Source organism: Drosophila takahashii, chromosome 3L (genome assembly GCF_030179915.1).
Source record: "Drosophila takahashii strain IR98-3 E-12201 chromosome 3L, DtakHiC1v2, whole genome shotgun sequence".
In the NCBI taxonomy this organism is placed as follows: domain Eukaryota; kingdom Metazoa; phylum Arthropoda; class Insecta; order Diptera; family Drosophilidae; genus Drosophila; species Drosophila takahashii.
The window spans coordinates 16,382,982-16,410,029 of record NC_091680.1 but is presented as its reverse complement, the minus strand read 5'-3'; the positions used below and the strand labels follow the sequence as shown (position 1 = coordinate 16,410,029).

The following is a 27,048-nucleotide window of genomic DNA, read 5'->3' as shown; positions in this document are numbered from 1 at the left end:
GCGGAAATAGTTCTTCTCGTCGCGAGTATTCAAAACTTGCCGTTTATTTAGTTTCTCATTTCATATTAGTTATACATCGTAGTGTAGTTGGGTATAGACATTGCTGGTCATAGTAATCGGTAAAGTCTGAGAGTTGTTCGGCTCGTTCTCGACCTCGTCCCGGCCACATCCCTGGTCCATCCGTCAAGATCCGGGCACTGAGTCCGCCGCTGCTCGTCCAGCAGGCAAAGGCATCCTCATATTATTGCCTGGGGTCAGCTGGCGAACTGGAATGCCGATCTTGAGCGGATGGTCGGGGCTAACTGGGCTTTTTGGGGGATCGAACGAGCTCGTTGATTTTAAATATCCTTGAATGGCATTTTGGGAACTCACAGATTTTTTTCGGCCTGATTGCCTCTTCTCTTGTATAACTTACTTAGCGGGATAATTGACGGTTTTTTATAATTTGCAGTTTAACAATGTCAAAGTAAATATATATATGTGCATATAGTATAGATTTAAGCAAAAAGCATGCAAACTCAAACAGTAAACATTGAGAATCCTGTGCAGACTGCTCCAAAGGATTGGCCATTTGGTCCAAGAACCCATCATTATACAATTTACAATTAGTGGATGGTTCCGAAGAGTCCATCAAAGAGCCCATCGCCGCACAGGATCTCCGTTAAATAGAATATGCTCACAATAAATAGATTAGTAGTGCTCTTAGGTCTAAGACAAGGTTCAATCTCATTATCAGTTTCCGTCTTGGGTCGCATCGTTTCCATTTCATTAGCTAGTTAACAGTTTAACAATCATCTTATAATCTAACACTGCTCTGCTATCTTAGCCATACTATATGCACATGCTCCAAATATGTGTATATAGTATGGGTACATAGAGAATATCGTTATCCATCGCCCCGTTTGGGCATCCGGATCAGGGTTCCATTCCCACTAATCATCACCATCTTAATCATCTTCAATGGGTGCCTGCTGTTCGAAAATTCAGCAAGCATCCATTATTCAGAAAATTCCGATGATGACTCATGGGATGGAGTGACACCTGCTGTAGTATTGCATTCACCTATCATGGGTTCGTTTCGTAACATATGTATATATATGGCGTCGTTAGTGGTCAATTAAGATTAGTATAACAATTGTATATATCCTATATATTGTTTGGTTCGTTAGTGATTCGTTTTAGTAACATATACATGATCGTTTTCAGTATTATTATGAAGTGGGTTCCATTGAATTTTCTGCTGTTGTTCTGTGCATCTTAAAATTTCCCTTCTCGACTTAACCGAACATGTGCTGGGTGCCGGGTGGCACCTTGTAGCTGGGATAGCCGTTGTTCAACTGGTGTTTGGCAAAGAAGGGTGTGTAGTCCTGGATGGTAAATATGTGTATATTAGTATCGGAATAACCTTGGTCTTTGGGGGGGCACAAAATCCTACCCGGTTGATTCTCCTGGGACGGCAGACGGGGCCCAACGCCAACTGGCGACGTTCCTCGTTCTCGCGAGCCGCTGCCTCCTTGTACTCCGGTGGTGGCCATTTCAAATCTCCGCGCAATTTGCTGCCTCCTGGAATATTGCAAATAAGTTTTGTTAAATAATGTTTTCTGTAGACCAGTATCCAGTGACCAGAAGTAATTAAGATCTTGGAATATAATTACCAAGAGGTTGTAATTTGATTGTTAATCTATTTTTGAAATTTAAAAAAAACTCCCTTTCAAAAACTTTTTTCTTAGATTGAGACAAATAAACCGAAAATATAGTCGAGGGAGTATCTAAATCTATCAAAACTGCCTTATGGTAGTGCAGTTACAAACACCATTAAAGGAAAAACACACGCACGCGAGTAACAAGTCCCACACAGTCATGAAAAAGACAACAACACTTTGCATGGTGAGTTGAGGAGAAAAAAAACTTCAATGGAATTTGTTGTTGGCCTGGCTCGCTCTTATCCATTAAGGACAGCGACACAAAGAGGACTCGGGGTGTGCATAGGCAAGCATTGCGAGTGCACTGCCGTATGCTTAGTGCTATTACAAAAATAATTGTGCTCGTGTGTCATAGGAATGAGCACCCCTGATCTAAATATTATATTTAGTTTGAAAATAATTAATTCATTCATATCATAAAAAATATCTTTATAAGGTTTTTGCTAGGAGTATTCCATATTTCAGAATTAAGAATATCACATCTTCAGTAAATTAAATAATTTTTTTTTTATAGTTCAATCCCCTGACTCACCCTGATAGCTGACGGCGGCAGGCTGCGAAGTGTAGACTGGCGCAGGCTGCTGGCTGACTGGTGCCTCCTTGCGCAGGGTGATAATCCCGGGACTGGCGCCCCGGTAGCTATCCTGGCCGGCGAAGGCTCCAGGATGCTGCTGCTGCTGCAGATCGGTCTGATCCTGCGAGTACGGCACCTGGGGCTGCGAATAAGAATTGTATTGGGGTTGAGCAAAGGTCGAGCCACCGTTTTGCTGTGGGTAATAGGATGACTGCTGTTGTTGTTGCTGCTGCTGGTACGGTGAAGACTGGTACGATGGCTGATGCTGCTGCTGCTGCTGTTGGTTCCACTGTGGTGGCTGGTAGGGAGCCTGAACCTGGGGCTGATATTGCTGTTGTGGCACCTGTTGCTGTTGCTGCTGTTGCCATTGTGTTGCAGGTTGCTGCTGGTGGCCATCGTAAGACGGAGCACCGTACTGCTGCTGCTGCTGTTCAACCGGTGGTGCAGTGGTTTTTGGTGGTGCCAACATGCATGTTTGTCATGGGTTTCGATCACAGGTTATGGTTTGATTTCATTGATGTGTGGTGTTTGTTTTGTTGGTTGGGAGGTGCATACGACACATTCACATTGGATGTAGACAGACAGATAGAATATGTTGGAGATAGAGATAGACAGAAGAACTCAGTTAGAGGGCGGGAGGTTAAGTTTTGAGTTAGGTATGGCTTAAGTTTTATGCGCAGTTTACAGCTGAAAGTCGCAGAGAAAGAAGCAAAAGCAGTATAAGCTAGTGGTTGAGTAAGTATTTGCATATAAACAGCGATTAGTTAAGATTTCAGCATGCAAAATCGAGTGAGTACAAAAATACTAACAGAATTTTGAAAGTGTGATTCGATCTTGCACAATTCAATAGACACTTAAATTAAGGAATTTTTATATTTTTATCATTTAATAAAATGAATTTAGACTGAATTTAAACTGAATTCCCATCGTAATCAATGGTTTTGAATCCATTTGCTCTATTAAAAAGCCACTAAACTTCTAAACTAATTCTAATATACTTTAAAGTCGTAGGATATTTTTAAATCGTTTTTCAAATTTTTTTTTTATAAATAAAGCATAATATGTAAATGAAATGTTTTAGGATCAAATTGAAAATAATAATAATATCAAGGAAAGTCACATGTAGATTTTTAAATGTAATTAAAGTAGTAAATTTGTTTAGTAAGTTTATAAGATTGGAACACAGGTTATTTCTAAGATAAAAGTTAAAACGGGTATAGGGACCTTATAGATGTTTAGTGAGAGAAAAGGATTAGTAAGTGTCTGAAATAATTATATGATAGACTTGTTTAGTAAAAGAAAGATAGAGGGGTTTAGTAAATGACTAAGGTAGAAGAAAGGAAAGCATCTAAGATAGGAGATCAACGATGGCAGGAGACAGAGAAGATCACAGCCGCAGTGCAATTTAGCCAAAAGCCTGGATCCAATCCGACCAGGACCAAGTACAGTGATTATACCTGCGGCTGCTGATAGGATGGCTGCTGCTGCTGCTGCTGTGGGGATCCCTGGAAGGGAGGATAGGCTCCTCCGGCGGCGGTATAATCACTGCGCGACTTGGGCAGCGGGGCACCGATATGCTTCCAGCCACCGCCTGGCTGCTCCTGCGGATAGTTCGGCTGATAGTTGGGATGGGCATAGCCATTGCGATCGGACGCGGGGTCTGGAGATGGAGCCGGAACCTGGACGGGTTCCCTCGACCTCTGCCGATTGAACTGGGCCTGTGTGTACTGCACAGGTTGCTGCTGCTCCTGTTGTGGATAACTATCTGTGTTGGAGGCGGGTTGCGGTGCTGGTGCGTAGACACTTTGTGGTGGTTGGGTGGTGCGTGGCTGGACGTTGTTATAAATGGGACCCTGCAAGTTGTCAGTGTGGTTAGGTGCGGGAGATGGGCGGTGTGTTGGGACTTCCAAATGCTATGTACATGGCTTTATGCCTCACCGAATGAGATACGGAATTGTGGCGGTGTGGCGGGTACAATTATATTTACACTCGACGTACGTACGTTAACTTGACTATATATGTAGTATGTACAATTCATCGGTCAAAGGGGGGGGTTTTTGGGAAATTACCTGGGGTGGGGCAGTAGCGGGTAGGTGGGCCTGAGCCTGAGCCTGCGGATAGTAGCCCCCGGAGCCCGGGGCGGGACTCTGGGTTTGGGGCTGGGGGGTGAACTCCCGGATGATCCGCTCCTCCGAGGCCGGTGGCCAGGCCACACGCTTGTAGCCTGAATCAAAGAGAGAGAGAAAAAAGGTAACGATAAATACTCGGAATTCTTTTTTACGACCATCGGCCGATGCAGCTGCTGAAAATGCAGCTGCCGTGCAAAAACATTCAACAAAATGCGGCCAAAACGTGGGCGTCACTATAACCTTGGACTGCACATTGCATCGCATTCTGGCCAGTGCTAGCGAAACAATTTGAAAATGATTTAAGCCAATTAAAATTATAGCCATCGGAATGGCTGAATGCAATGTGCGAACAAAGGAGGCGGAATTTGGGGAGGAGGGTGTAGATTCTGCAAATCATACACGGCTGTCATTGCGTCTAAATTTAGACGATGAGAACGAGTCGAAAGCTAAGAATTTGACATTACTCATGGGGTGATGGGGATGATGAGGATGTACGTGCAACGCGGCAACATGTTGCCGCTGCACCAGCAACATTGTGCGCTCAAAATGGGCTCGGAATGAATCGGCTCGTGAGGGATCGGCAATATTGTGTGTGATATATAGTGTGAAAATTGTGTTTACCCTCCAGATTTTTGTAGTTCTCGTTGATGATTTTCCACTGAGCGACCATGGTTATATGTGTATATTGCTCTCTCTTTTCTCTATCTAGAGCTATCTATCTATCTATCTATTTGGCGGATCGGGCCTTTGCGTAAGAATAAAAATATTCTCGTATAGATATCAAAAATAACAAATACACTTATATACAAAGATGTATATGTTTGTTTTTTGCGGCTATTTTTTGACTTGTCCGCTCGCAGAAAGTCGAGAAGAGCGTTATATAACCCCGAGGTGCAATCAATTGAATTCGATATTTGGAGAGACTGCTGATGGGAACACCACCGTTTCGCGAATTTCGTATTTCGAATTTCGATTTCTCTGATTTATGGCTCTTTTTAGGCTCTATTTTGCAGATCGGCGCGCGTTTCGTTTATCCTTCGGATCGATATCGTTGAAAAATCAGAAAAAAAATGATTCGGCTAACGCGGCGATGGGTTTTTCGTTTTTTGAATGTTGTTCAATAAAATTTAACTCAATTCGATTCGATTCAATTCGCGTGCGTTTGCCCAATTTAATTTCTATTTTCTATTATAGCTATTGGCTATTTCTATTTGCTAATTCGTTGATCGTTCGCGCTGCGATATGTTTGCCTTCGATGTATGCTACTAAGTGAGGAGCCAGAGAAATGCAGAGGAAATTATTGTTAGCCAGCGTAGCCAAGATGTAGAAACATTGGCACTCGTGTGGGTTCCAACCCACACATTCGGCGTTGGACTTTCGTATTTGCGAGATCTGAGATCTGAGATCCGCCAAAGTAAAGACTTCTCTGAGAGAGGGTGAGACACAAAGATATTCCGAGATGCAAACATATATATGCCGCGAGGGTCTGCTAAGTATGCTGATCTTGATCAGGGGTCCTCCACTGGGAGGCAGCCAACTCCTGGCATTGTTTACACCTTCGATTTTTGTGTGATTTGTGGGCCGCACCTTGAAATACTGATCATCATCGTGCCGACTCGCTCACTCACGGCAGACGATCTCAAGGTGTCTGCCGCAGCTATCTATATATACCTATAGATATGGACGATACAGTCGCACATATTCGCGGTTCTTTGCCCAGATCTCTATAGGATTCCCAAGTGGCCAACCTACTGTTTATTGTTATGGCGATTTGTTGTGGGCGAGCGGCAAATCAAGTGGGCGCACACACCCATCTATCTTGCGGATATCGTCTGATCCCAGCCAACTAACTATCTATCATCTATCTTGTGGCCATAGCAGATATAAGTAGTCTGTGACTCAAAGCCAGCGAAGACCGCGGTGGCTAAATTTAAACGGCTGTCATCTTGGGCGAACTAAAACAAATCTGTTTTTAAACGTATTCACACAGGTGTACGACAAAAGTTGGCTCATTAAAATTATTAGCAAACTTGTAACTCGCAGGCCTGCATCTATTTACCCGCCATATCACCATATATCCCATATGAACGCCCATGTATTCATTGGCAATTATTTGATATAATAAGAATGGTCTGCTCGTTAGCCACGCAACAAATTCGTTTTGATGACCGCCAAACGTCACAGATAAATACAAAAAATTGGAGTCATTTGTGCATGCTTAAGACAATTAATTTGAGATTTTGGGTACGAAATACAATCAAAATATGTTTTATAGACATCTACACATGTTCGCATATATGTATTACAGTTTTTTTGATTATTGTAAGAACTGAATCGAAGAGATTAACCGTTTTTTCAGGGCGCCGAGATAATCTATATAACTAAATTATCCATTGGCAACGAATTCCGGTGACATAAGTCAGCGGATAAGATGGGCAATATAATTCTAAAATAGAAGCATGTGATTTACCTATAAAAAAAAATAAATACTCATACTGACTGATAAAAAAATAGTTTTAAAATAGCACGATGATAAATTAAGTAATTTTTATGATAAATTCAATATTTGCATTTGAAAACAAATACATTATAATTTAATTTCAATATATAAGTAGTGAAGAACTTAAAACCTGAATCATTTGGCTGGCAAGACTAAGATCTTTCCCCAAAGAATAATCCCTAAGTGCTCGTGATTCAAGACCCACTGAGTCACACAAAAAATGTTGGGATTAATATATAACAAAGTGGGGGGAGAACACACCTTGAAACACACATTTATATACCGATATTTAGATACAGAAATCGGTGGGCTGATCACGCACCTTCAATGCCCAAATATGGGCGTGGCGAGACATTATCGAAGGATCGGCTGACGCTGAAATCTCGCTGCACATCGTCGAAGGAGGCGAGGGATCGGAATTTGTGCTGTTCCCCGGACTCGAGACTGGGGAATTCGAAGGGCGAGGGCTGGGCCGCAGAACGGGGCGTGGCCGGGGGCGTGGCAGCCAGCATTGAGGAGGATGCCGACATGCTCTGCTGCAGTGGCTCCGTGGCCGTTTTCACCAGGAGTCCGATATTATGGCCTTCCATCTGGGGAACATGCGAGAATTTCGCCGGAGGATTAACTGGTGACGGTGTGGCCCTCGCCTGGACGGGATTCAGACCATATGGTGAGCTGGAACGCTGTGGGGCTTCGATGAGTGGTGCAGGATACTTGCGAGATGGCAGCGGACTGGGCGAACGACTGCGCTCCCAGGCTATATCCTTTTCCGTTTCCGTTTCCGGTTGGAGGCTTCGGTTCATCTGCTTCGGTGGAGGAGGCGGCGGCGGCGGTGGCGATGGAGGCTTGGAATCCGGAGCTGGCGTGGTCACGATCTCCACAAAACTCCGCTGACGCTGCAGCTTCTCGGGCGAGGCAGTCTCCTTGGCCGACTGGGCATCCTCCCAGGAGATCTGGCGCGAAATGTAGGGACTCCGAATCTCATAGGTGGCCTTGTAGTTCCGCAGCGGTTCGTTGTGCAGATTGGCAATGCGCCACTGGTCCGCTTTGTTGAGTTTACCCCAGTTATTCGGGGAGCAGCGCAGCTCATCGCAAACTGGGCAGTAGGTGGAGGAATCCTCATGGAGGCAGGATTTATCTACGTCTATTGGAGGATCTGTTTCCAGAGCCTTTTCACTCTCCTTTCCGGTCAGAGGTTTCTCAATTGAATCCTGTTTCTCATCCTTCTCCCTCAACTCCTTTTTGGCCAGCTGCTCTTCGATGGCCTTTCGTAGCTCTGTTTTGGCTGGAACCACCTGCTCCTCCTGCCACTCCTCGAACTCCTTTTTGGCCAACTGCTCATAGTTGGCAATTACATCCGATACGTGTCTGTACTCCATGTCCTCGACTTCCTCCTCCTCCTCCTCCGCCTCGTCCTTGATGACTACGTGCTCGGCTTGAATGACAGCTGGCGTTGTGCGGAGTTTTACGTGTTCTGTGTGCTCCGCGGTCTCCGGTTTTCGCTCCAGCGCCACGGCAATCTTGTGCAGATCCTCCAGTGCCCGCTCCACAATGGGCACGTTTTCGGTGAGGGACTCCTCCTCCTCCTCCTGGACACCGGCGGCGGTCTCCTCCTTAATCTCTTTGGAGAGCCTCGTGGGCAATCCAGCTGCCCGGGTGTAAATCTGGCGGAGGATGGCCTGCAGTGGACTCTCCACGGCCAAAATGGGCGACTGGCGATGGGCGAAGATGTCCCAGGATTCGTTGGATGCCGAACTAATGGGTCTGGCAGGTGGCGGAGGGGGAGGAGGGGGAGGAGTGGGTGCTGGTGTGGTCTGGGCACTCCTCTGCAGCGCCTGCTTGGCATTCTCCATATACGCATCGATCTGGAGCAGGTGCTCCGCTATGGACTGCTGTATGTGGGCATATTTCGCCTCCAGCTGGGCAATCTCCACATGGGCCTCGTGCTGTTTCTCCTTCTCCGTTTCCAGTCGGTAGATGCCGCCCTGTCTTCTCGTCAGCTTCTCCCTGGCCAGCGAATCCTGGCCAGACTTGGTGCGCATCACAGGCGGCGGCGGAGGAGGAGGTGGCGTTGGAATGGGAGTTCCTGGCGTACTACTCGCCTGCCGCTGGAGCAACTTGATGCCACTGGTGGCACTCACATAGGTGGGACTCTCCTCCTCCATCTCCTGCTGATCCTGCAGATACGAACAGGCGTCGTCGTAGATCTGCTGGGCACTCAGCTTCACCGGATCCGTCGACGATTCCACGCGAACGGGCACAATGCGAGTGTTGGCCAAGGGACTGGGATTTGGTTTGCTCCCATTTGTGGCCAAAGCCAGAGCCATCTGCTGCTGCTGCTTAACTGCCAGGCTGTCAATTATCGCTTGGCCCCCTGTCTTCGCTTGACTTGATTTGAGACCCACGGCAGCTGGCGTCGGCGGCAGTGGCAGCGGCAAGGTCTCCAAGTCCACCTCTTGGCCGGAATGGGGCTCCTCCTCGCTGTCGTAGGAGATCTTCACCTCGGTGGCCATCTTGATGCATCTGCGCTGCACCTTTGGCACCTTCTGGGGTGTTCGTGGCTTGGGCGGTGGAAGTTCCGGCGCGGCACCCACTGTCCGCTTGCGGGAACGTCCGCGATCCAGGGAGTAGGCCTGTCGCTTCGGCCTCGGACGATATGGGGTCACTGGAGTGGGCAGGGTGGTGGGAGTGCTGGGCCGTTTGTTTGCCAACTGCTCGTAGTATTCGCAGCGTGGCGCCACCAGACCCAAGTCCACGTCGGCTGCTTTGGTTTCGGGAGCGGAAAAGCCCTTCGATAGGGGGGTTTGATGGAAAACCTCCGAGAGCTCAACCCTTTGGGGGGTTTTAGATCTCTCCTTGGAGCCAGAGCCACCACCATCTCGAAGTCGCTGCTCTCTCACCTGCTTGGCCGTTGGCTCCACAATCCTGGTGGGACTCTGGAACTTCTCCCTCAGAGCCTCAATACTGTGCGAGGGACTACAGGCGACCGGATGAGCCTGATCGGAAGTGATAACCAGCTGATCCTGCTCCGCTGGCGGCCAGCTGTGATCCCGCTTGAGCAGATGCCTCTTGGTGGCCAAACGGTTGATTTTGAGCACCGTGTCCCGATCGATGGTGATGTCCTGCTGGTGGCTGAGGTAGTCCGTTTTGATCTGGTCCAGCAGCTGCTGGTGCAGCGTGTGATGCAGTGCATCCCCATCGCCACGGTGACGCTGGCGACTCCGCCTTTCACTGGGGTAGAAATCTTAGCGGGGCAAGCCCCATAATTTACTGAAATTTTATCTGGAAAATAACACCAATATTGGACAATGGACAATGGGACTTAGAGGGCCTGTTTTGTTGAATGTTTTCACACTGTTTCTTTATGTTTGCGGCAACATTTGATAAACACGCACGGGCAACAAACTAACAAATAGTTGTTTTATCTTACCAGATTTGGCTTGTTGTTCTTCCTCTTCGACGGCGCGCAGAACGGCCGAGTTGGCCAAGTTCAGGGGCTTCGAGATTTGGTCGTCGACTTCAATCCTAGAAAGAATAAAAAATAACAAAGCATTTAGCTGAAGTCTATATATAAGGCGAATAGTTTAAAGAGCATTTTGAATTTCGCGCCATGCACTGCTTGAACTGCTTCCACTGCTTTGCGTTGGCGCAAACTTTTAATTAGCATTTGAATTTCAATTAAAAGTACTCACTGAACAGGAAATTAAATATAAATGTATTACATTTTAATTTAATTACTGTAGTTTATTTTTAATTATTCGAAATACTGTACAACTCAAAGTAATATATTTTGTAATGTCCTTCCCCTCGTTTATTTATTTTACAGTTTATTTAGATACACTTTATATATTTCACTTCTTTCATTTTGTATTTATCTTTCAGTTAATAATTGGTGGGATAATAATAAAAGTGTGAGGCCCAATAAATGTCTAATTAAAGTGTTCTAAATGTAAATATGCGAAATTGTTTATAGATTCCGCCACCCCTTGGTGCATCCTAGTAATCGCAAAGTTATGCTAAGCCATGGGCAGCATTCCTCGATGTCCTGACATTGAAAATTAGCAAGTCGTTTTCGACCCACGCTGACCCCAAAAGACTAATCAGTTCCGACAAGTGGAAGTGCGCCGAAGGATATAAAAATGGCTGAAAGCGGCGGAAAGTGCATCAGATCCTTTCCAGCAGCCAATCCAGCATAACCATGATGTTCCGATCCGTGATGCCGTTGCTCCTGCTTCTGATCCCGCTGCTGGAATCGGCGGAGGCATTTAGCTGGCACCAGGCCTGTGGACCCGATCTCACCGAGTTGGTGCTGATGATGTGCCCCAATGGAGTGGCCGGAATGTACCAAAAGCGAGACTCCAGTGAGTATTGGCGGTTCTTTGGGTTTTCAGAACAGCACGAACTCACTCTTTTTGGTGGGTTTTATCATTTATAGCGATTTTTGATTATGTAATGGCGGATGGAGGTGACGCCGATGCGGTCTCCGAATCCCACAATGGCCGGATGAACTCACTGACTGGATTGCGACGAGACTTTCGGGGAATTGTGGACCAGTGCTGCCGGAAACCGTGCGCTTATAATACACTAATGTCCTACTGCAAATAGGAGTACTTCTAATATTTTCCTACGAGACCTGATCCATCAATGTATATACTACATTATGTTTTGATTATATTATTATAAAAGTAAATAAATATACGAGCGCAGTTAAAAAATATTTTTAAGAAAAATCGTTGATGAAAGAATAATATTGTTTAATTTATTTTTCTGACCAACAATTTAAAGTTCTTCGGTTTGATGAAAATTCTATTAGATTTAACTGTGATTTGAATCGAAAGCAAGCAGGTTTTGACAAAAACGTGTAACTTGAACAAATTTAAAATCGGCAAGGATCAAAAAAATATAAATTCCTGATGAAATATATTTTTAAGCCATTTTCATAAGCCCACCGCCATTATCTCAATGCAGCTGTGTATATGGTACAAAATTTGCTCTTTGAGCGCAAGTAAAAGCGAATTTTGATTTGAATCGCAGCAAGTTGGGTGGAAATTTCGCACAAACAAAAATATGCATTACGCTTGCCTGGCGATTTTCTTTAAGCTGCCAAAAAGAGTTCTCAACTTTAATTATAATTTGCTTGAAATGTTTTGCTCGCAACGCATCATCTTAATCTGCCTGAAATGTTTTGCCTTCCTCAAAGATAACAAACAGAAATATTTAAGCTAAGAAAATGTGCCTGCTGAGATAAGACCTTAAAGAATTTATGGACAACAAAGTCCGGAGATAATACCAAAGCTTTAAGCTTCTACAGAATTTTAAAGCAAATGAAAACCGTTTCCCATTAGTTTTGACATTGACCTCTTTGAAGAGTCCCTTCAAAATAAAATCACTCACGTCGGTCGGCGTCAACATTAATTAGTTGATTAATTTCAAGCAATGGCAAACATTGTGACAACCTCATTTGCCGCAAGCAAATATTTGCTCAGAAATAAAGAGAAATTCAATTCATTGGATTTCGATTGTGGTTTCGTCAAATATTTGCCAAAATATTCGTTTAGTGGCGTCTGATGATTATAATTACTAATTGTAATTGGTTGAACAGTTTTTAAATTATTTTATTTTTGCGGCTCATCGGTTAACTGTGCGATTTCCCTGTGATTCACCGATGGGCATAAGTCAAGAGATGCCTCACAGCTTTTGGCTAGACGCCTGCCGCTTGTTTGTTGACATTGTTTTAGTTGTTCTTTTTCGATTCTGTTGCATTAAATCAGTGCACTATCGCTGGCGAGTGACTCATCGACCCGCTGACGTCTTGAATTATTTTTAATTACTTTACACACGCAGAAACGAATGGTTATTTTAATGATTTACAACATTTTTATGAAATTTTTGAAATTTAACACCATTTGGAATTATTGGAAAAGGTTTGTTTACCATGAGAAAATATTTTAAATAATTTTTATTTGCTCTTAGCGATGTTACTTTTGTCTGATATTTTATATTTATGATCGACATAATTTGTTTATATTAATCTAACAATTTAATCCTCCATGATTTTTATTGTTTTAAATATTTTGGATATAAAAATATCTTAAAAATTAGTGGATGCATTTTGTGATCTCTTGAAGCATCCTAAGATCAAGTTTATGCTTCTAAATGGTCCTTTTTTCTCTTTTACACTCGACTGGCGTTATATAAAAAGTATCTTCGGGGATGCTCCCGCTACACGTACATTTTATTTTCGAAGTTTTAAGTTGTGCGAAGCCTTGGCTCAGCTGTTTTTGGAAAAGTTACTCCCTAATGCGGGAAAACACGTTACGCACACTCACGCGCGAATATGCGATTGAAAGTTTTCAGTTTTCAGTTTTCAGCGCTCAGTTTTTGGGCTTTGGTAATTAAATTTAAAGACTCCGTTGCAGTTGAACACGTTTTGTCGCACGCATAGTCACCGAATAACTGAAAGGCACTTAAAGTTTTTGCTCATCAGAGCAGATCACCACTATATCTGTATCTTTCTGGCGGATCGGATCGGTTAGGTGAGGCGAGGTGTGCTGAGGCCGGTTTATTCAAACAACAATTGCAAACAACAATGGGAGAGATACACATATATAGTGTTGTTGTGGCGACAACAGCAGCAGCTACAAATAAATTCAAGTCTGAAAAGCATCGCTGAGATACGCGTCGCCGTGTGCTGCTTATAAAGCTTTTTGGTAATTACAATTAAACGTCAAAGCATTTAATTGTAAAGGTTGTTTTTGTCCTCATCGTGTTTTCGAGTATCTCCGTGTATATCTGTGTGTCACAACAAATTGGCAGCAGTTGCAGTCGCTGCTCTCTCCTCTGCCGCTGCCTCGGTCGGCGCTGCAGTCGCGCTGCAATGCACAAAGTGAAGGGCTTCCCCCCATTTAATCCCCCTGGCCGCCCACTAATTAATGTGTTTTGTGCACCTGTTTTGTGGCAGCGGATTTTGTATCTGTCAAAATAGAACAAGCAGCGTTGGAGGCTTTTGATGGGGTTTGTGTTACCAAAAGACTTCCAGTTTTATTTAAAAAAAAATGTGAATAGAGTTTCTTAAGATGTTGGCTTAAATAAAACAGCTTATGCCTCTTAGTTAAGTATTATCTTAACTTACTCCTTGGTTAATTTACAGTTTCCATTTCCTAAGACCCATTATAAAGAAAAAATATTAATATGCAATCAATAAAAAAATCTTTTAAATATAAAATAAATAAATTCATTAACAGGACATCTGGTTTTTGGTTTATTTTAAGAACCCAGCCTCATAAAAATTACACTGTGCAGCATTTTTAGTGCTTTTTAAATTTACCTCGATGGATGCTATATTTTTGGATTCGTTACGAATTCCCAAGGTAAACTGCGTTTTCCAAAAAGTTCCCCGACGCAAGGATTCTTAGCAAAAGGACCTCAAAGTTCGAAAAATGCTGAAATTGGCCAACTTTGCGGAGCTCTCAGAGGCAAATGGATGCATGGTTTGATTCGATGTTAAAGTTTTTTAAAAGATACGCCCTTTATCTTTTAAACTTCATACTTAAAAAATTTTTAGGATTTTTTTGAAGGCAGAAACAAATTCTAGAAAACATAGTCAAAAAACATAAAAGTATACAGCTGCGGTCAAAATGGTAGTAGTGTTGCCGCCCTGTGTATTTAAAAGTTTGTTGTTGTAATTGATCTTTTCCTGGTAATATTGTATTGATTATAATTTTACTATTAGACTAATTGGATAAGAAAAAATTACAACATCAAACTTTTAAAAACACAAGGCGGCAACACTGCTACTATTTTTACCGCAGCTGTATGTTTTTCAGTTTTTTGACTATGTTTTTTGGAATTTATTTCTGCCTTAAAAAAAATCCTAAAATTATTTTATGTATGGGGTTTGAAAGATAAAGGGTGTATCTTTTAAAAAACTTTAGCTTCGAACCAAGCCATGCATCCATTTGCCTCTGAGAGCTCCGCAAAGTTGGTCAATTTCAGCACTCTTCGAACTTTGAGGTCCTTTTTCTAAGAATCCTTGCGTCGGGGAACTCTTTGGAAAACGCAGTTTAACTTGGGAATTCGTAACGAATCCAAAAATATAGCATTCATCGAGGTTAATTTTTGATGCTGCATAGTGTTATTTGGGTACAACAATAATATTTCACTATTTATCTCAATTTTTAGACCTCCTTTTCGCTATTTTCTTTCTGTTAATAATTGGCCATTTAAAGTTACTCAAAAAGCTTCTAAATTTAAATTTGCGATATTATTTATAGATTCCGCCACCCCTCGGTGCATCCTATTAATCGCAGAGTTATGCTAAGCCATGGGCATAAATTAATGGCAGCATTCCTCGATGTCCTGACATTGAAAATTAGCAAGTCGTTTTCGACCCACGCTGACCCCAAAAGACTAATCAGTTCCGACAAGTGGAAGTGCGCCGAAGGATATAAAAATGGCTAACAGCGGCGGAAAGTGCATCAGATCCTTTTCAGCAGCAAATCCAGCACAACCATGATGTTCCGATCCGTGATGCCGTTGCTCCTGCTCCTGATCCCGCTCCTGGAATCGGCGGAGGCATTCAGCTGGCACCAGGCGTGTGGACCCGATCTCACCGAGTTGGTGCTGATGATGTGCCCCAATGGAGTGGCCGGAATGTACCAAAAGCGGGACTCCAGTGAGTATTGGCGGTTTTTTTTGGTTTTTAAAACAGCACGAACTCTCTCTTTTCCGTGGGTTTTATCATTTATAGTGATTTTTGATTATGTGATGGCGGATGGAGGTGACGCCGATGCGGTCTCCGAATCCCACAATAACGGGATAAACTCGCTGACTGGATTGCGACGCGACTTTCGGGGAATTGTGGACCAGTGTTGCCGTAAATCGTGCTCTTTTAATACGCTAAAGTCCTACTGCAAATAGGAGTACTCCCAATAGTTTGTTACGAGACCTGATCCATCAATATATACAATATATATTACGTTTTGATTATAAAATATGAATAAATATATATACGAGCGCAATTGAAAACACTTTTTATGTAAAATCTTTGATGGGGGAATTGAGTTAGATTTAATTTACGATTTTCATTTCTCAAGAACATAAAGAACAAATTTGAAAAAAAATTATTACTTAATATAATTCAATTACAGTTCAGCACTGCAAAGGCATTAAATATATTATTAGGAGGACATCTGGTTTTTGGTATATTTTAAGATCCCAGCCTCATATAAAATATATGGGATTAATGAAAGGCTTTACTTGGCTTGTTTGGCTTTCCACAAAGGCTAATTCGTAACTATTTAATTCGCTGACAGTGACTAGAAGCTTTACTATGAATTATATACCTCGACTAAGCGGAAAGCAAACGCAATTACCCCACCGAACCTTTTACGACCACTCTTCCCCAGCTGGCTGCTTTCATCTATTTTATGAAATTATGCATTTAAATGTATGATAATCATTTCGCTTGGGCACACAGGGAAGCGTTCATTTCATTTTTTTCTTACTTATTTTTTAATTTTTTTCCTGGTACTCACCCCTCGCCGCCGAAGGCTTTCAGCTCGCGGTTCAAGGTGGCCTTCACGTTCTCCTGGGAATAGAGGCCCATGGGCGAGTTGAACTGCTTGTGCACCAGCTTCCGTTGTAGGGCGGCCATTTTATATATATGTACGTATAGATATAGATATATATATGTATGTGTATCCTTTCTGGACTGCTTCTTCCTGCGGACTCAAGTTGCTCCTTTCAAATGTTTAACTTCGATTCCGTCTTGGCTGACTTTGTTTGCCTCGGAGCTCTCTGTGTGCAACTTCTACTTCGGATGTCTTCGAAAGTTTTTCAAAAAAATATTGCGGATAAAAATATTTTTTAAAATTTTCTACTCGACTTTATTCTGCCTATCGGTGTTCTTTTGTTGTTCTTCCTTGCCGGCAGTAAGTGGGCGGCTTAAAAAAGAATCCTACTTCAGATGGACTTAATGTTAATCGTTAATTGTCGGTCGTTGTTCGTTCTGTAATTGAAATGCAAAACAAAATTGAATGAGATAATGAGGTAAGTGGAAGCTTAATTCGAACGGGAGTTAATTGAAAGAGGCGTATAATGCGATTAGGTTTCAATGGCGGCCTTTTATGATTTTCATAGGGCTCATATTAAGGTCTCGACTTCTTTGCAAGCTATTTGGATGGTAAAATAACTAATTAACTTAATTAACACATTTTTAATTTTATTGTGTGTTGAACTTTAATTCTAATAAAGATGTTATGGACAGTAATTATAGTTTACAATCGACTTTTAAACCTATGGCTTAAGTTCACTTTAATAATGCAATTTTAAATCAAATACACTAAATTTAACGTTTTTATACGTTTGATTTTTTTATCGACAGGATGTTGATTAATATTTCAACGCCTAATAAAAAACCTGCAAATGTAATTTTCTTTTACAAATGCCGAATAAAATTGTTTTGTGTTTAATGGCAAGCAAAACGTTTTTATTTGATATTTCTTTTAGCCTTGTATAACAAATCACTAATTCCTATATGCACGTATAAAAGTCTAATTATAAACGCAAAACAAAAACTGGGAGACTCATAAAAGTTTTCGAGTAAGAGCGAAATAATTTTAGAAATATTTCCAGCAGCACAGACACTTCAATGTCAACGATCTATATATAACACTTTAATGCCATCCAAAAACTAATGATACATATGAATGTTCCATTTTATAAGGCACTCAATTGCGGACTGGAATAATTTAAATGCCACTAGCTATAGAAATTCCTTTCGATTTTACAGCTGTTGCTAACAAATTACAAATGTTGAAATTCGTGCGAAATATCGAAAATATACAATAGCACGTTTAGTATTTATTTTTCCAATTTCCTGAGACACTCACTCACTACTGTCACATTTAGAAATGTATCTTAAACTAATTTGAGCACCGCCTGGCTGGCAAAACAAAAATTCTAATATTTTTGTGTGTTCAGACTTTCAGATTTGTGTTGTCTTGCTATTTGTGCGTTGGCCTAAAAATAGAGCCAAAGACAACGGCGAAAATATTGAAATGTGCTCAATTTTTGTTTTTTCGCCACACTCATATTTTCCACACACACTCGGGCTCTCTCGATGTCTCTATTTTGAAATTCCCGCCTTGTGTGTCACCTCAAATAAAATTAGCAGCTGTGAGGAAAAGATACCATTATTTAGATTTGCGTCATTTCGAGAAAATCACAGGGGAAGGGGAAAGGGGAAGGGTATGGGTAAATGGTAGATGGAAAATGCAATAAAAGATACTTGAAATAATCGTAATGAAGTATTTTTGTGTTTGCTCGCATTTTATGCCTTTTAATTGCTGCTTGCTGCTGTTGCTGTTGCTGCCGTGCGTCTGCTGTTGCTGCTGTGTTGCAGCTGCCACAGCTGCTGCCCCCGTAAGCACGCAATATTCTGACTGGGCCAACGGAAGCGGACCAAGAATCGCACAAATTAATCAACATTTAATAAAATATTATGCAAATTACACACAAAAGGCAGGAAAGCAGCGAAACAGAAAGAGAGAGGGGGAGAAAAAGAGCCAGCAGCAACAAGAGCTTGCCACTTGATGTCCCAATTAAAGTTTAACACAAAACTCATACAAACACACGCACACACACCCAACACCCCACTCACACACTCGCAGCTAACCCACACACAGATACACAAACAGGTGCGTGCTGCACTCTGTGTACTTAGCACAGGAATTGTAAGGGAATTTGCATAAAAAATTCGTGCAAAAATAATGTTTCAAAAAAAGCAAAATGAGCATGAACGAATGAGAGGAGTGGGTGTTCCATACAAAACATAACGCTCTGCCATTTGCTATTTGCCATATACCATATGCCAGCCCACCCACATTTGCAGCAACTCTTTCAATACTCTTCTTCGAAACAAATTACCAGCCCCGGGACATGTGTACATTTAAATTACAACAGAGTCGCAAAGCCAAGAGTTTTCCACTTCATTTGTTTTAACAAATTGTTTCGGGCTTTCAAATGACAGAGGGAGAGTCATTGTAAAAAGTACAATGTTTATTTTAAAAATCTTTTTCGCCCTGGCAACAGTCAATCAACCAATATGTCACACAGTTTCGCCTTGGGCTAAATTTTTAAATAATATTTTTCTGCAATTACTCAATATGTTATAGGTTTAACAAAAATATTTGAGTGTGTTTTGCCTTGGGAACGCTTCTGTTATACATAGGTGCGATTTCAGTTTGAAGTTGAAATGTTACACTTTTATTTGATTTTTACTTTGTTTAAAAAAAATATACTTTTTTTAACTTTTCAGAACTTGATGAGTTGTAAAGTAATATTTTGTTTTAATATATAATTAGCTTTGGCAAGCAAAATAGTTTTTACTTATAACAAAATCTTTACTTGCAAATAAATATTTTTAAAGAATTTCTTGTGATCTCATTTTTTTAGGAAACAGGTGTACCTAGTTATTTATATCGCATTCCTAAGGTGAGTGTATGACGTCTTCCCCATAACCTAATTAACATTTCTCCCCTATTCATTTTTCAGTGTCTTTATTTTGGCATCGACATCATTATCATAGCTGCCATAGCCATCGGTTCGACTCCATGGCATGTGTGGGTGTGTCTTTTTGAAAGTGCTATATAAACTATAATGGTAGCTAAATGTGTGAGCGAGTGTGTGTGTGTTTTGGCACACATATGCATTGGAATCAGGTGCAAATATTGTTGGATTTGCGTCGAGGCAAGGTATTTCGCAAATCTGGGTGTCGACGCGTATGTGGATCTCTTGGATTGCACATCCCAAATCCCGAAACTGGATGAAAGCTGTTGATTTTGCCTGCCATGTTTTTGCTGATTTAATTATTTAAATTCAGCATTGTGCCACGGCAGCTCTCGTTTTTGTTGAATTGCTTGAATATTTCATTTTGCTTCTACGCAAAAGCAAAAATATTTCATTAAACGGGTGCAATTTGAGCATCTAGTGTGAGAAATTGGTATAAAATGCATTTGATAAGCCTGATAATGTCAGAAGTAATTGATATCAAACTTTTATTTCTCACTGTTCTAAGTTGATTCTAACCTTTACAAAATAATAAATACGATATTCAAAATCGATATAGAAATTTTTTCAGTTGAAGGTGAAAGCCCGATTATTAATTATTGTTATTATCATAAATTTAAGCGGGAAATGGCGAATGCTTCAGCATAATTAGCTTAAAAAACTGAAGTATAATTGAAGCTAATTTGTTTTCTGTGCACGCCACTTGTTTTCGGTTTAGAAGTGGGTGGTGGGCGCTGCACTTAAGCACACTAATATTCGCAAAATAAACACACGCACACGGGCTGGCTTAAGTGTAAACACACATACACGCGTACAAGCACACTGAGAGAAATACGTACTTATTTGGTTTAATGTGGGTGCTTACCGTCTGTTACAATTTGGCGCTGCTTAATCCAAAAATACCGCCAGCCAATTGCCAAAGTTCGCTCCAGAGTGCTGCCCCTGAACCCCCTAAGTGCCCCGCCCCTCCGCTGCACTTTCCAGTTGCACTTTCACCGCCCCCAAAATTAAGTGAGTGTGAGTGAGTGGGTGAGTGAGTATCCGAGTGTGCGGGGTCTGCCGGGGATTTCGGTTTTGGAGGAGCGCGAAAGCGAACGCGTCCGCCGACAACCGGCGTTTTGTAAGCGCACCATCGGCCAACTGAAACTGAAACTGAAAATGAAACAGCAACAGAAGCGAAGCAGCGGCAAAAACGATAAACTTTACGCAATGATCATCGGTGGCGGCGCCTTTAGCTTTGGCTTTTGTTTTTGTTTTTCCTTTTTATTTTCTTGTATTCCGTTTCATCAGTCAACATTTTCACATCTTTGGCACCGCCGCGAAGAAGAAGCGGCTGCGGATCGCCATCGCCATCGCCGGAATGTATCTGTATCCGTGGACGAGCGAGTGCGTGGATTCAGATACAATCCTCCACACTGGCGGCCGCAAAAAAGTGCATTGCAATGCGATTCCAAAAACATAGTATAATATTAAAATATAAAAAAATAAGAAATCATAAAGCGAGCTTCGAAAGATATTTAATTCAATTGTATAATTTGAAATTAAATCAAAATGTGGGTTTAAAAAAAAGTTTCCGAACACTGAACAAATTTACTCCGAAACTTCTAAGAGTCTGCATTACTCCACCATTTATTTAAGTCGAAAATCAGTATGAAATAATTCAATCCAGTCATATATATTTTAAATTTTAATAAACTGAGAAAAATGAACAATGCACAAATGAAATTCTTTTCATGCACTATGATATATTAAAATTCCATTTCAAACCCTTAAAAAACTTTTAAATAAATGTTTTCTCAAGCTAACAAATAAATAATGTCAATAAATTGGTTGCCAAAAGATGCAAGAATGTATTCCTACTAAAAATATTGATAAATTCGCAGCCAGAAATCGAGAGTTCAATTAATTAAAATGATTTATATGCAAAAGCCGAACCGCTTACGCACTTGCACATATGGATGGGTGACTTTTATTACCTAATTAACAAGAATGATGGCATTAAATTAAAATACATTGAAGCGCATTTGGCAGGTATTCAAAACGAAAACAGAATCACCACCTTGATGAGGAGGACGGCATTGACTTGAATTCAAATTGAAGACAAAGGGGATTAACAGGCTAAAAAGTTCAAAAGCGAAGCGATGAGGATGGCAAAATGTCTAAAACACCCACAATTCTGAGGGTGATTCACTGGCACAGCAGGGGGACACCTTTTTCCCGACCGCCACTGTTAGTTGGCCACATATTTAGACCGCTTCACCCCCACTCCCCCCGCCAGCAAGAACAACAAATACACCGAGTAGTTTGAAAAGAGAGCAGCAGAAAAAATGAATTATATATAAAAAATATTCGGTCGCCGTCGATGAGCGACAAGATGGAGACAGCGGCAGCGAAAGATGGATAGATACATTTGTATCTATAGATATAGATGGTATATGCAGGTCTTATGGCCCGACTATTACAGCACTTTTACTGCCGCACTCCCCAGCACGTCTCTAATATTCTATTTTTGAGTGTAGTTCTTCGTTTTTATTTGTTTTTTTTTTGTATTTTTCTGTTTCTGTTTCTTTTTAATTTTATTTATTTGATTTTCGTTTTGGCTTTCCACGTCCTCGCCAGCGATGTCAGCTCAACACACAACATTTTTCCCCCGTTTTTTGGGGAGCAATTTTCCCCCACGAAAATAGCAGAAAGAGTCCATATAGAAATCGACGGGAAAATGGGAAGAAATGTGCTTAAAATGTCATTTAATTGTTTCACTTGCAGCAAACGTTTTTCAGTATTTTGGCTTTTCAGTTTTTGGTTTTGCGCTTTTTGGCTTTTTGGTTTTCTCGCGGTTGAAGTTGATTTCATTTGCCAGCCTTTACGGCTCCACTTTTTAATTGTGCTTTAAATGCTAATTAGCTTTTGTGTATGCTGATGCTGGATGCTGGCTGCAAATGCAGCGCGCGAGCCCACAAATATATATATATGTGAATATATATCGGTTGGCTCTCCTTTAATGCATTTTATTTAATTAATTTTTGATGGCCCGTTCGCGGTGGGGAGTTTTTCATATTTTCATTTTCGTATTTTTTGCATTGTTGGCCACTATTTGCTGGTGACACATTTTCTGGCATTTATTTTTGGTTTTCGGTGGCGCCTCGCGTGCAGTCCACAAATTACACTATGCCCACACAAAGCTGCACCTGTCGCTGATGCACTGATGCACTGGCGTACCGGACTCGAAAATTCGACTCGGGGATCTGGGGAACTGGGAACTCGGAACTGATGTGGTGACCACGTTCGCGACCACGGTGCGAATTATTATTGTTACTCGCCGCTCAACGCAAGTCGCTGCCACTGTCCGCCGAGCCGACGGAAAAGTTCGCGAAAGCAGCAAAAGTGGCTCTTGCTCTAGTTGCTTTTTTATATGTTCCATGGAAAATGGGAGATGATGACACCCCACCGAGTGTGTGTGTGCGAGTGTGTGTGGGCCCCAAACCCTCCCCTTGTCCAAAAAGAAAAAAAAACCAAATTACGCCCACTCATAGCCGATTATAAATTAGCCTCGGACACTGGGCTAATCACATATGCCTCGGTTCTACCCTCCAATACAAGATGAAAAACAAAAAAAAGCACTTCAAGCCAAGAAGCGCTAGTCGAAAAGCGATAAATATTCAGCACCCCAACACACACACACGGTTGTGTGTGCTAAACCACCTAATTAACAAGAAAACAACGATCCGATATATGTACTATACATTTTTCCACCTATTCGCACACACACACAAGACTACTTTTATATGCATGTTTTTCTAAATATTGAACATTTATTTTTGGATTCTTTTGGAAAGCCATTGAGAGCAGTTCTTATGCCCTGCGCAAAACACCGGGTTATACTGACTAGTCGGAATATTTAGTTATTTACGTTTCATATTTTTCATAGCATACTTTTGGCAGCACAAGCTGGGCTTAGATTGCTTTTCTATTTGCAGTCGATTGAAGTGAAACCGCACACAATTGAAATATCTGCACAGAGATAAATGGCCAAACTATAGATTCAGTTTTAAAATCATCCTAGGCTTTTTTAATCAATACGATTTAATACCTAACTATATAATGAAATATAGGTTATTTGCACTAAAAGAATTTTAATATAAGAAATTAGTAGAATAGAATAGTAGTATTGCGTACTCAATATAAAAACTTACAAAACTTTATTTAGTTAAAAATTAATTAATAAATTAATTGCTATTTAGTACAATGCTTGACTATCTTTTTAATGACTATGATGTTTGACGTTAGTTTACACAAGCATAAAAGTGATATATTTTATTTAAAAAAACATTTCTTAGGTTTTTTTTTTATTCAGAATTATTTAATTACTATTTTTTTCAAGTGTGATATTCGAGTATGGCATTAGACAGGCGTCTATTGGCACACGTTTCGATATTTGTTCGTTATCCCGCTCATTGTTTGTGGTTCGAGTATTTTTAGTTTTCATCTGCTTATATTTTTGGAAATTTTGTTTTGCCATCAAGAGCAGAAGCAGCAGCAGAATCGGCAGAATCAACAACTTAGCGCTTGTATTTTGTATTTTGTATTTTGTTGTGCACTCTGCAATTTCACAAGTTCATGTGCTTTCGGTGCGCTCAAGCACAACAATTAGTGCATTCAATGTGTTCCCGGCATCTCTCACCTGTGCTCTCACCTGTCCCGCCCCGCCCCCTCCTCCTGTTAACCCCTCTGTGCCCTCCTCCTGTCAGCGAAATTTAACCCATGCACAAAAAGCTCCGCTGCAGAGCACCTGACAGGCAACTAAGCTGCCTGTATTTCACGCTAGAAAGCCAACAAAAAATAATATGTTTAATGTTTGTGAATGATTAATGGCACATTAGAATTGAAATTGTTTTTGGCCGCGGCAGCAGCAGCAGCGGCAGCAGAGGAATCCGTATCCAAACCCGAATCCGAATCCGTATCCGAATCCAAAGCGCAGCGGAGCAGTGTATACATTGCTATAATGTGCAAATATTTATATCCCCCCATATAGTATGTGCTCTTGGCTGCTGCTGCTAGCTGAGTGGAACAGGTGAGTGTTTATAATGTATCGCATATGCATGGCCAAGTGCGGAAAAGAGGCAAAAACCAGGCAGAAGATACACAGAAAATCGAGTGAGTATGTGCCCATATAATATAGTGCCCCGTACACCAAGGAAAATTATATAAAATATTTTTTTTATCTTTAAAAAAAGATAAAAAAATTGTTTAACGTTCTTACTTGTGTTTATATATTACAGAAAAATTTATTTTCTTAAAAAACTATATGATAATCGCTTAGCTAATTTATTATTACTCCTTTGGTAATACCATTTTGTTCCGTGTATTTATTTATGCTTTTATAATACATATAATATTATTTTACTCCAAAACTATATGTTATTCACCAAGATATTGCATTATTACTCATTTGGGAATGGCATTTTGTCCCGTGTAGCACACCATCCATACCTTGCGATACCATTTCCCCGAGTATTTGCTTAGTCGTGTGTATTATTTCGGCTGCCAAGTTCCGTGCGGCTGTGTGTGTCCTTGGGGGCCCCCAATGCGTTATGATGGAAAATGGAAGATGGAAGAGCGGCCCCCAGCCGATGCCGGCAAACCCCAATTCAAGTTAAAATCCAAACGAACTTTGCCAAATTGCGAAAGCCACAAAACCAAAACATTTCGTCGCCTGCTGTTGAAGTTCCTTCGAGTTTTCCCAAGAAGAGGAGGTCCAGGTCCCAAGAAAGGCACATGGATAGATTTTCGTACTCCCCTTCGCCAAAAAACACACTCCCCCCCAAAAGAGTTGGCAGAATTTCTTAATAAACTTTAATGACTGCGGGTGTCCCGGCATGTGCTTGTCACTTTGGCTCTGGGTGCAAGTGCAACTTTGATGGACTCGGGTTACCTGCGGACCAGGTTCTTTGCCACCGGCTCGTTGTTGCCAACTCGGGGCTTTTCTAGCCACAACTGGCGGCTCTCCAGGGTCGAAACAACAAACTGCTGCACATTTGGCAACTGTCTGATGTGTGTTATTACTCAAAAGTATTCAAACATTGCTACACTTCCTTAAATCATTTGAAAATAGTTTTGGCTGTCGGCAAATATAATAAATTTCTATTATTTCAACTCAAATTAAAAATATATGGCCTCTATTTTTTCAATAATATTTGGTATTCCAAACTATTTTGTTTTGCTAATTAATAAACACCAAATTGAACCAATCCGTGCAAATATAATTTGATGCTTGTGGCTTATATTGAAAGGGAAAATAAAACATCGACTACGTGAAATTATTTATTGACAAATATTTACTATGTCGCCAAATATTCCCATTTAATTCGAATGAAAATAAATAAGAAAAGCTACATTTGACATTGTCATCGGACCAATAAATAATTTAATATACGATTTGACTTTAGGCTGCTTTAGATAAGGGAAAAATTATAAATTAAACTGTGCGGTGCTTGTTGTTAAAGTAGTAGTCTTCTTATTAAGAAAATAGGTAAACAAAATTTTAAAAGACTTTTGGATAAATTTAGGTAAGATATATTTTCTTTTGATATTTTAAAAGCTATATTTTACCTTCTATTGGTGGCACCACTCCGGCTTTCACCTGCTGGCTCCTCGAATTATGCAACGACTTGTCGGCCGACTACTTTAGACTCCCTCCGGACGTTTGGGCCAAGTTGGGAAACTGCTAGCCAAGCGCCGCAGCCTCGAAGATGGCCGTTTCAATTTCGCCTATAATTTACTTGACCATCACGTAGCAGAGTCACGCATGAGATGGGAGGTGGGTGGCCAGTGGGTGGTGAGGCCGTGCAACAAGCTATGGGGGTCATTGGGTGGCCGCTCATGCATTACTTATGAAATGACTCCGGTCCGATACAAGGTATCTTAGTTGCCATTGGCGGCATGTTCTCAGATACTAAATTGGAAACATCCCAATCAAATTCAAATACAAATCCAAATCAGAAAGGCATTCATTTGCATGCGGATTGACTTTCGAGATAGATATACCCATCTATTATGCATATAATTGCACTGGGATATCAATCTTTCGGCGCCGAATGGGAAAACTAAGTTGGTTTCGGGAGTTCAAATCGCCTGGGGAGCGCTCCTTAAATTTTCTTTAACGACTTTGATATGCACCTTTATGGAACTTTTGGGAACTATGTGACTTACCAAAACTTTGGAACTTTTGCAGTTGCTTTCCGCTACGAGTTGTGAAATATTAAGGTATTATAATATTCAGCGCAAGTAAGCAAAACATAACAATAATCAAAACAGAAAGGAGCTTTCCCGTTTCCAGCTATATTTTCTTTCTGAAAAGAAATTACTGCTCATTGCTTTGCCAAGAACCAAACTTTAAAAGAGCAATTATTTTAGCCAATATTAAAAAAAAAACATTTTTTTCTTGCTACCAAAACATTTAACTGTGGTGAGACTATATAAAAAAGGATTTAAATAAAGGATTTAAAATGAATAAATGTATTTCTTTATATAAGTTGCTAGACCGAACTGTTGAAAACTAAGACTTATTTTAAT

General features: G+C 41.1%; 3 protein-coding genes across 4 annotated transcripts; 2 read left to right on the top strand and 1 right to left on the bottom strand.

Annotated features, from left to right (window-relative positions):
* Positions 1–7: 7 nt before the first annotated feature.
* LOC108070042 (mediator of RNA polymerase II transcription subunit 12) lies at positions 8–20,742 on the bottom strand. Its single transcript, XM_070215836.1, is given in 9 exon segments — positions 8–1,367; positions 1,436–1,563; positions 2,236–2,704; positions 3,735–4,130; positions 4,347–4,501; positions 7,229–10,164; positions 10,333–10,431; positions 16,443–16,915; positions 20,342–20,742. Coding segments are annotated over 8 exon segments (4,392 nt in total). The 5' UTR covers positions 16,562–16,915; positions 20,342–20,742; the 3' UTR covers positions 8–1,277.
* Positions 10,836–11,511, top strand: LOC138912849 (probable insulin-like peptide 5). The gene is made up of 2 exons (XM_070214346.1): positions 10,836–11,267; positions 11,342–11,511. The coding sequence occupies exons 1-2, from the start codon at positions 11,105–11,107 to the stop codon at positions 11,509–11,511; spliced, it is 333 nt and encodes a 110-aa protein (XP_070070447.1). The 5' UTR covers positions 10,836–11,104.
* On the top strand, positions 13,587–15,921 carry LOC108070045 (probable insulin-like peptide 5). 2 transcript variants are annotated; one of them, XM_017160354.3, is made up of 3 exons: positions 13,587–13,616; positions 15,180–15,580; positions 15,656–15,921. In XM_017160354.3, the coding sequence occupies exons 2-3, from the start codon at positions 15,418–15,420 to the stop codon at positions 15,823–15,825; spliced, it is 333 nt and encodes a 110-aa protein (XP_017015843.3). In that variant the 5' UTR covers positions 13,587–13,616; positions 15,180–15,417; the 3' UTR covers positions 15,826–15,921. The 2 variants fall into 2 exon arrangements, with proteins under 2 accessions (XP_017015843.3, XP_070071936.1); XM_070215835.1 differs by lacking the exon at positions 13,587–13,616 and adding an exon at positions 13,872–13,920.
* Positions 20,743–27,048: the final 6,306 nt, after the last annotated feature.

Excerpts from the sequence above, each read along its gene's own strand:
- LOC138912849 (XM_070214346.1), top strand. The coding sequence starts at position 11,105 with ATGATGTTCCGATCCGTGATGCCGTTGCTCCTGCTTCTGATCCCGCTG. Across the intron at positions 11,268-11,341 it reads GTACCAAAAGCGAGACTCCA|CGATTTTTGATTATGTAATG; the intron begins GTGAGTATTGGC and ends TATCATTTATAG.
- LOC108070045 (XM_017160354.3), top strand. The coding sequence starts at position 15,418 with ATGATGTTCCGATCCGTGATGCCGTTGCTCCTGCTCCTGATCCCGCTC. Across the intron at positions 15,581-15,655 it reads GTACCAAAAGCGGGACTCCA|TGATTTTTGATTATGTGATG; the intron begins GTGAGTATTGGC and ends TATCATTTATAG.